Source organism: Pituophis catenifer, unplaced genomic scaffold, assembly GCF_029215685.1.
Source record: "Pituophis catenifer annectens isolate HBS135680 unplaced genomic scaffold, rPitCat1.0.hap2 SCAF_2, whole genome shotgun sequence".
Taxonomy (NCBI): Eukaryota; Metazoa; Chordata; class Lepidosauria; order Squamata; family Colubridae; genus Pituophis; species Pituophis catenifer.
In genome coordinates, this window is record NW_027256882.1 from 23865262 (window position 1) to 23874755 (window position 9494).

The 9494-nt window shown below is 45.8% G+C and overlaps 1 protein-coding gene across 1 annotated transcript; it reads left to right on the forward strand.

The window, feature by feature from the left end:
• The first annotated feature begins 4374 nt into the window (after window positions 1–4374).
• LOC139311877 (zinc finger and SCAN domain-containing protein 16-like) lies at window positions 4375–9494 on the forward strand. Its single transcript, XM_070936402.1, has 3 exons — window positions 4375–5154; window positions 6872–6980; window positions 8962–9494. Exons 1-3 carry the CDS (start codon window positions 4375–4377, stop codon window positions 9492–9494), a joined length of 1422 nt encoding a protein of 473 aa, XP_070792503.1.

Consider the following 9494-nt stretch of genomic DNA (forward strand, 5'->3'; position numbering starts at 1 on the left):
CTTCATTTCCCAGAATTCCCCAGCCAGCCATACTAGTATTTCTCAGGGTCAACAAATTTAAGCTAGGTGGACTTCATTTCCCAGAATTCCCCAGCCAGCCGACCTTGAGAAACACTGCTCCATGGGTATGATCACTGGTTTGTAAACCATGGTTTAGGATGTAATCAGTGGTGGGATTCAGCCAGTTCGCACCACTCTGGGAGAACCGGTTGTTAACTTTCTGAGCAGTTTGGTGAACTGGTTGTTGGAAGAAATCATTAGGGCAGAGAACCGGTTGTTAAATTATTTGAATCCCACCACTGGATGTAATATGTTTTAGCAAGCCACCCCAATGTGATCCTGGTTAAGCGGTCATTCACCTGCTTATAATGCAGGTGGAACTCTGGAATGGATATCAGCCTTAGCCTGACATGCATCTATTCCTGGGGATGATGGGTTCTTGACCCTGAGAAATACTAGCATGGAGCCAGGATTTTGGGTAGATTTTGACCCAGCTACTTTCTTTCTACCAAACCTATCTAGTGTCTAGAGCTGGCAGAGGAAAAACGGAGCCCAAATCAATCAATCAATCAATCAATCAATCAATCAACCAACCAACCAACCAATCAGGACCTGCCTCGCAGAGCACAATCTCCCAAACCTATTTCCCCAAATCTTTTCTCCCGCTCTTTTCCCCATTAACGTGTGAATGGCGTCCCCAACCCCTTTTAAGGATTTTACTAAATTTAGCTTTTCCCACCTCTCGAAAAGCTCCTACCGGTATCTCACCTTGAACCAGATCTACATTTCACCCCCACCCCCAACCCAAAGGGGGCGCGGCCAGAGAAGGAGGGGAGGGGAGGGGTCTTGCAAAATTTTAAGAGGGGCAGGGCTAGATTCGCACCCAGATCCGGCATCGTGCAAAAAAAAAAGAAAAAAAAGACGAAGACGCCGGCGCAGCCCAGTTTTCCTTCCCACTCAAGCGGGATCCAAGGTGAGTTTTTGGGGAGCAAAATGGTTTGCAGCGAATTGATCATCATCATTAGCTATTTCTCTGGGCTTGGGAGGGGCGCGGGAGTTTAAAGCTTGCGGAACTCACCGCCACCCGCTTCTTTGGATGCGTTATGATTCCCCGCTTGCTTTTGCAGGTCCTTTCCGTTGATAGACCCAACATCCATATTCCGGCAAGGAAGAAGAAACATGGCAATATACCCTCTTTAAAAAAAGGACTTTTTCCTTTTTTTTCCCCTGCGAGCGTGGCCGGATTGTCCGCCTCCCCACTCCCCCGGTGCCACGATCTGGGATTTCACGCGTGGAAAACTGGGTTAGAAAATGGCTGAGGATGGGGAAGAAGAAAAAAACGTCGCTTTGAATAGCCAGGCGGGTTTATATTTATATTAAATATAAATTTAATAAATCAATCTAGATTGAAATAAGGCGCCTATGAAATTCCTAGACGTTTGCAAGAAATAGTAGTAAAAGGCATTAAAAACTGCCCCCCCCAAAAAAATCTGATTGGATTAGGGCCTTTCGTATCCAGCCTCCATGCTCCATCCAAAAATAAAGAGATTTTCCCCCTATTCCCACCCCCCTTTTTTAAAAAATTTCCTTTCCTGTGTCTCATTCACAGGATCACGTGGCAAGGAGTTCCCTAGGCCGCCGCTGCCTTTTTAATGCCAACTGGCGGCGCCTACCAAGTGTGAGATTTGGGCCTGGCTGCGTTTTACACGTGCTTTATACTTCATTAACTCCATTTTCTGGGGCTGGAAAGTTGGGTCAGCCAGGCCGGCTGGGTTTGGAAGAGGTGGTGGGCTAAAAGAGAACAGGCAAAGGTGATTAGTGGCTTAGCGTTACCACCAATTAGTTTAAACCGTGATTAGATCGTCAAGTTTATTGTCGATGGTAAGCTTTAATCGTTGGAAACCTGTGACTTGGGTATGCTTATAAAATCCAACTAATGGATGGTTTATAACGCTGTATTGAATTATTATATGGGGTTTTAATTTTTAATTTGTTAGTCTTAATTGCACTTTTAACTGTTAAATTAGGAGATTTGGATCTGATTTCTTTTTAACTTTTTCATTAGATGTCTTTTACTGTTGTGAGCCGCCCTGAGTCCGGCTGGAGATAGGGCGGCATATATATCTCATTAATAATAATAATAATAAAAATAAAATAATAATAATATAATAATAATAATATATCACGATCTTTTATGGCAAGTAATTTATGTGTTTAATATGTCCTCAGCTCTTAAATTGGGGGAGGGGGGCAGCACTTTTTTTGCAGATGGATTTGAAAGATTTAGAGCCAGGTTCCTGCAAAGTATTATAAATGTTCAAATGACCTGATAAAGATATCCCCTAAATTGTTTGTATAAGGTCACCTGCCTGAGCAGGGGGTTGGACTAGAAGACCTCTAAGGTCCCTTCCAACTCAGTTATTCTGATAACACACCCTGTCCCCTGTGGCTGACCTCTTGCCAATCTAAACCCATTTAAAAAGGGGAAGTCAACCTTTTGTCTTGCTAAACAGTTCCCATTTTCATTATCTGGTTTTCTTGGGTCTTCAAGGAATACAAATAATTTACAAATGGATTAGCTGCACCTGGTGGTAGTGGAGCCTCAGGGAAGCTGTTGAAATGCTAATCCTGGAACTGATTTGGAGTTCAAGAGAAGATAAATGCCCACTTCAACCCATCCTCCTTCCTTGGAGCTGAAAAAAAATGATCCTTTGCTTTAAAAAAAAAAAGGAGGAAACTACCCCAAATAGGTTGGGCATTTAAAAAAAATAATATTTTTGATTCTGGCTTCTAATGAAATTCCTTTTAACTTGGAGGATCAAACTGAGGAGCGAGATTACATATCCGGGTCACGGTTTTGAGAAGCCTCCTTCCAACCACTTGGGTGCATAAAATGAAATTAAGAGTTAAATACAGCACATTTTAATAAATAAAACAATTACAGGTACCCTTCAAGTGACTAAAAGTTACAACATGACTGAAAAAGTGACATGCCCATTTTTCACACTTACAACCTTTGTAGCAGCCCCATAATTAAAATTCAGATGCTTGGCAACTGGTTCACACTTATGACTGTTGCTGTCTCCCAAGGTCATGTGATCACCTTTTGATCAGCAAAATCAGTGGGGAAACTAAATTCATTTAATAACCTTGGTACAAACTTATCAACTGCAGTGATTCACTGAACAATTTGTGGCAAGAAGTGTCATAAAACGGGGCAAAACTCACTTAAGAAATGTCTTGCTTAACAACAGAAATTTGGGGCTCAATTGTGGACATAACTCGAGGACTACCTGTATTGTGGTAGTGTGTTCCTGCACTGAGCAAGGGGTGGCTCCTTAGACAGTAACCTAAACTAGTGTTTCCCAACCTTGACAATGCTAACAGGTGGACTTCAGCTCCCAGAATTCCTCAGCCAGCTGGGGAATTCTGGGATTTGAAGTCCACACATCTTAAAAGGTGCCAAGGTTGAGAAAAACTGCACTAATCCATAATGTGCATTTATTGTTTGGTTTTGGCTTAACGTGGTTTTATTTAATAATTGTGATAATTGCAAATCACCCTTTTGTGAAGGGTGAATAAAGTCTCACTGCCTAACTCTGGTAAAAGCTATACAGGCAGTCCTTGACTTATAACCACAATTGAGCCCAACATTTATGTTGCTAAGTGAGTCGTTTGTGAAGTAAGTTTTGCCCTATTTTATGACCTTTCTGGCGCGTTAAGTGAATCACTGCAGTCGTTGAGTTAGTAACCCAGTTGTTAAGTGAATCTGGCTTCCCCATTGACTTTTGCTTGTCAGAAGGTCGCAAACGGGGATCACATGACCCCGGGGAAACTGCAATGGTCATAAGTATGAACCATAAGTTGCCAATTTTGATCACATGTTCATGAGGATGCTGCAATGGTGTGTGTGAAAAACGAACATACGTCACTTTTTTCAGTACCAGTGTAACTTGGAATGGTCACTAAATGAACTGTTGTAAGTCGAGGACTACCTGTATTCAAATTTCCTGGGGAGTTTCATTCAATTAGCTCCATGAAACACCTTCATTTCAATCCCCGTGTGAATCCTATTGCTTTTTTCTTCAGAGAGCAAAGCGAGAGTCCTTTGCTTCGCAAACTGAACTTCGTGATTTCTTTGCAAGTGTTTTTCCACATCCCTCAAAAATCTGCAAGCGATAATTGCAATTTCTTTCTTTCTTTCTTTTCTTTAGCTGCTTGGAAGCTTGCTTCCCTGCCACAAAACCCTCCAGATCTTTGTGAGGCAGCCGGAACAGAAGTTCTTCGCTGTGTCTGCACTTCCGGCGCTTCGGTGGTCGCCATTTTAAACGGCTTTTTGCAAGGGTTGTGCGAGGCGGGCCTAACTTTGGCTAAATGGGAAGAGCAAAGCTGCGAAAGAAACGAGGCCTCCGGCATGGGCTGGAAAACAAGATGGAGCTGGCCAAGAAAGGAGGGCTACGGGACGACACTGCGAGTTTGCAATCCGAGCTGGGCTTAGGAGTGGGCCCCCAGCCCTCTCTCGCCCCCCAAGCTGGAGGGATGGGGGGATTCTTGGAAATGCCCCACCAGCAAGAGGACCAGAGCATGCATAATCTGTGGGAAACGCAGTTCCAGGAGTTCCTGAAGGACACCGTTTTCGAGAAGCAGCTGCTGGATGATCTGACCCCTTGGGAGGATCCTCGGGCCTTCCTGGCCTCCTTCGAGAAAGTCGCCGTGGCTTGCCGCTGGCCGAGAAAAGAGTGGGTGACGCGGCTGCTGCCGGCTCTCAGCGAGGAGGCCGAGAAGGCTTTCGTCGCCCTGTCCGCCGAGGATCGGGAAGACTACTGGAAGGTGAAGTCGGCCGTCCTACACCGAGAGGCCGCCTTCAGGGAGAAGCAACGTCAAGAGTTCCGCCGGTTCTGCTTTCAAGAAGCCAAGGGCCCGCGGCAAGTCCTCGCCCGGCTCCAGGAGCTCTTCTGTCAGTGGCTGCGGGCCGAAAGGAGCAGCAAAGAGCAGATTCTGGAACTCCTGCTTCTGGAACAGTTCCTGAACATCCTGCCGCGGGAAATGCAAAACTGGGTCAAGGAACGTACTCCGGACACGTGCCTGGAAGCTGTCGGTCTGGCCGAGGAGTTTCTGAGACGGCTCCAAACGGCCGAAAAGAGGGAAGAGCAGGTGAGAAAAGCCCCCTTTTCCCTGGTGGGTGGCGGAAATGCTGTACAGATAGTCCTCGCTTAATGACAATTGGGACCCGTTGCTAAGCTACTGGGTCATTGAGTGAGACATCAGTTAGTGACCCTGTTAAGTGAGCCGCGGTGGCGCAGTGATCAGAGTGCAGGACTGCAGGCTACTTCTGCCGACTGCCGGCTGCCTGCAATTTGGCAGTTCAAATCTCACCAGGCTCAAGGTTGACTCAGCCTTCCATCCTTCCGAGGTCAGTAAAATGAGGACCCAGATTCTTGGGGGCAATAGGCTGACTTTGTAAACTGCTTAGAGAGGGTTGTGAAGCGGTATATAAGTCTACATGCCAGGGTGGATAAAAATCAGATTTTTTTTTATTTTTATCAAATTTATTTTAATAAAATGCTTTTGGAGTAAAAAATCTTATCTAAAGATACTTTTCTATTTAAGATACATTAATAATTTAGTTTATTCAGCATGAAATGGAGCTTAATTATATAGTATGAGGCTGTATATTCTGCAATATTGGGACTGTCGGTGAGTCAACAGCAGTTTAGAGGAAGAGCCGCTGCGGGACAGAGATGACAGTTGCTCTTTAAAAATTATGATTTAAATTGAGTTGATTTAAATTGAGCCTTTTTATTAATGATTTAAATCAACTTGATTTAAATCAAATCCACCCTGCTAAGTGCTATCGCAAGACCATGATGGATTTTGGACCTCATTTCTGCCCCTGTTGTGAAGTGAGATATCATATTATATATGCAAACTTCCCAGTGTGAATTTTTGTGAACTGTCACCACTGGGTTCTAATATAGCAATAGCATTTAAGACTTATATACCGCTCCATAGCCATAGCATTTAGACTTATATACTGCTTCACAGTGCTTTACAGCCCTCTCTAAGCGGTTTTACAGAGTCAGCCTCTTGCTCCCAACGATCTGGGTCCTCATTTTACCCACCTCGGAAGGATGGAAAGGCTGAGTCAACCTTGAGCCGGTTAGGATCGAACTCCTGGCAGTGGGCAGAGTTAGCTCAATAATACTGCACTCTATCCACTGCGCCACTAACAGCTCACTGTGTGTTCTGCCCCAGCTACGGACCCCAAAGAACGCAGCACACACAAAGTCTGTACAAACCTTAGTTTACTAAATTAAATCTGTCTTTTTCAAACAAAGGCTGTTAATTAACTTTCTTAACAGCCTACAAGAATCCAAAGAATAAATAATCGTAAACTTACTATGGTTGGCAGAAAGCCCAGAAGCAATTTGCAGGAAACTGATAAGAGAACTAAGATCAAGATGCGAAGGAGAGTGAACGAAGTTGTTCCCTGCAAATTGCCTCAGTCGTCATCCTTAAATAGGCTAAGGGAGTGGCCAATTAGCCCCAAGTCTTACTCTCAAGGAGACCTCCTCCTGAGGAGCCACTCCTGCCTTTTGCCAGCTCTGCGCGCCCGTGCATCGAGAATAGGCTCCTCCTCTTCTTCCTCTTCACTTAAGGGAGCTTCTGGAGGTTCTGAAGGCCCTGGCTGAATCCCCGCCTCTGGCACCACATCTTCTCCAGCCTCCTCATTGTCTGACTCGAGTGCCAGCTGTACAGGCTGCTGGCGCAGCACCACACCAGCCTCCTCGCTGTCAGAATCAGCTACTAGCTGCACAGGCCGCTGACGGGCCACAACACTGTGCCACTGAAAATCTTCTGTTTGTTTCAGGAGCCAGAAGAACCAAAGACTCAACCAGAGACGGCATCAATGCAGAGCCCAACCAACACAGAGAGTCAACAGCAGCAAATCCCGCCACTACCACCACAACTTTATCCCGGTAAGAAGCTTTTTATAACTATTTTTTAAAAATGCAGCAATGACTATCCTGCTGTCTAAATATAGGGGTGTCCCATTTGCTTGGAAGAGGAAGGTTGGGGTTTTTCTCCCCTCCAATCATCAACTCTCTATAGCAGGGGTGTCAAACTCGATTTCATTGAGGGCCACATCAGGGTTGTGTTTGATGGGGGGGGCGGGCAGGGGGGCGTGGCCAGCTCGACATCACTTGTGCCGGGAGCACCTGTGGTGGCCCAAGAACTCTGCCAGCGAAAACGGGCTCCCGAGCTCTGTTTTCGGCTGCAACCCTCTGCCTGGGAAAATGTCTTCCAACCTCTGTTTTTGCTGGCAGAGGCACCACGGGCCATTCCTTTCCTATTTCCACGGCGGCCCCACGGACCAGATCTAAGCACCCCACGGGCCGAATTCGGCCCCCCCAGGCCTTGAGTTTGACACCCCTTCTCTATAGTGACTGGAAGTTGTTGGGGCTAATGTGTGTTGTAAGTAAAAAATTAGGTGCCAGCTTTGCGAGTTGCGTTCGAAAACAGCCATGGAGTAAAAGTGGGATAGAAAAAGCAGCGCAAACATTCCAGATTTTGAAGAGCTCACTTTAGTTGGCTCCCTAAAATCAAATTCTGTATACACTTCGGCTTTCTGTTTCTGCCGGGTACGATCTGATGGAGAACACGACCTGTTAGCGGCACAAGAAAATACATAAAGTTAGGGTATTGTATGGGTGAATGGTGAGGAATCTTGGTCAGGGCCTCCTGTTCAGGACTTCAGATTCGAAGTTCACCCTTTGTCAGGCCTTTGAGGTGGTCTAGACAGGAAATCAAAACCATGAGTAGTAACACTCCTTTTATTCTATTTTGTTCTGTTCTGTTCTGTTCTAATCCTGGGAATCCTTACATAGCCAATGGCATTTATAAAAATGTAAATATGTATTGGACACACTTGCTTTCTGACTTAATCACAGCCAGCTGCATCCTTCATGCAATTCCTTACACATTCCACAGAGATCGGTCCTAAAAATGTTGCACACTCAATACCTTAAATGGAATTCTTTCAAAATTCAGGGAAAGATGAGTTCAGGCTTGGTTTCAATCATTACAAGTCCTCTTTGTCTGAAATAGTAGATGGTCTGCTTGAGCAGGAGGTTGGACTAGAAGACCTCAAAGGTCCCCTCTGACTGTGATATTCTGTTAATTTAAGGTTACAGACACTTGCAAGTCCGAAAACACTTCTCTCCTCCTTATATTTACTTTCCAGGGAACTAGGGAGGGTCCCTTCTGTGATGCTTTCCACACACCCATTTCTTCTGTGGGATAAGAGTTCTTTTATCTGACCATTGTCTAGGCCATTGTATCTCAACCGTGGCAACTTGAAGAGGCGTGGACTTCAACTCCCAGAATTCCCCAACCAACATGGCTGGCTGAGGAATTCTGGACGTCGAAGTCCACAAGGTTTAAAGATGCCGTGGTTGAGTTACACTAAGTTTCAATTCTGCCTCCTGTCTCCCAAGGTTTTTCTCACATCCTTCTCTACACCCTTGGTTGTTTAAAAGTTGAAACTCAGTGTTCGATGCAGGTAGTCCTCGACCTACAACCACAATTGAGCCCCAAATTTCTGTTGCCAAGAGAGACCGTTGCTGAGTGAACTTTTGCCCCATTTTACAACCTTTCTTGCCACAGCGGTTAAGTGAATCATTGCATTTGTTAAGTTAGTAACGGAGGTGTTGAATGAATCTGGCTTCCCCATTGATTTTGCTGGTCAGAAAGTCGCAAAAGATGAGTAAAGGACGCTGCCACCGTCATAAATATGAATCGGTTGCCAAGCGGCTGAATTTTGATCACGGGGATGCTGCAACGGTTGTTAAGTGTGAAAAACGCTCATGGATTACTTTTTTCATTGCTGTTGTAACTTCGGTCACTAAATGAACTGTTGTAAGTCTACCCTGAGTATATTTCTACTCTTCCTTTCAGCAGGTTACAAGCAGACCAATGTGAGCAAGAAGAAAAAACTCCAGTGGGGACATTTCGGAGACGTGAAACTCCGAGCGGTATTTCCTGGAAGAGCCAATTCCTGCCGTTGGAGGCAAGGAAGAGACATCGTCGTCCAGCCGCGCCGTCATTCCGAAAGGCTTCGGAAGAGCCACCTGCCCATCCAGGTGGAAATGCTCTCTTCAACTCCCCGCAAGGTGAAACCTAAGCCGAAAGAGCGGCCGCCTCCTGCTTCACAGATCCCCAAGGACCAGATCAAGCACTGCGAGGAATGCGGCAGAGATTTCAACGGAATAGCGAGTTTCTTCCGGCACCGTATACGGCACACGGGGGAGAAACGCTACGAGTGCTGTTTTTGCGGGAGAGGGTTCTGCTGGCGGTCAGACCTGGTCCGCCACGAATGCCTACACACCGGGAAGAAGCCGCACGAATGCTCCTACTGCGGGGAAGGCTTCGATCGCAAGTGGCTACGCGTCCAGCATCAACAGACCCACCTGCAAAACAAGACGAATCTCTGA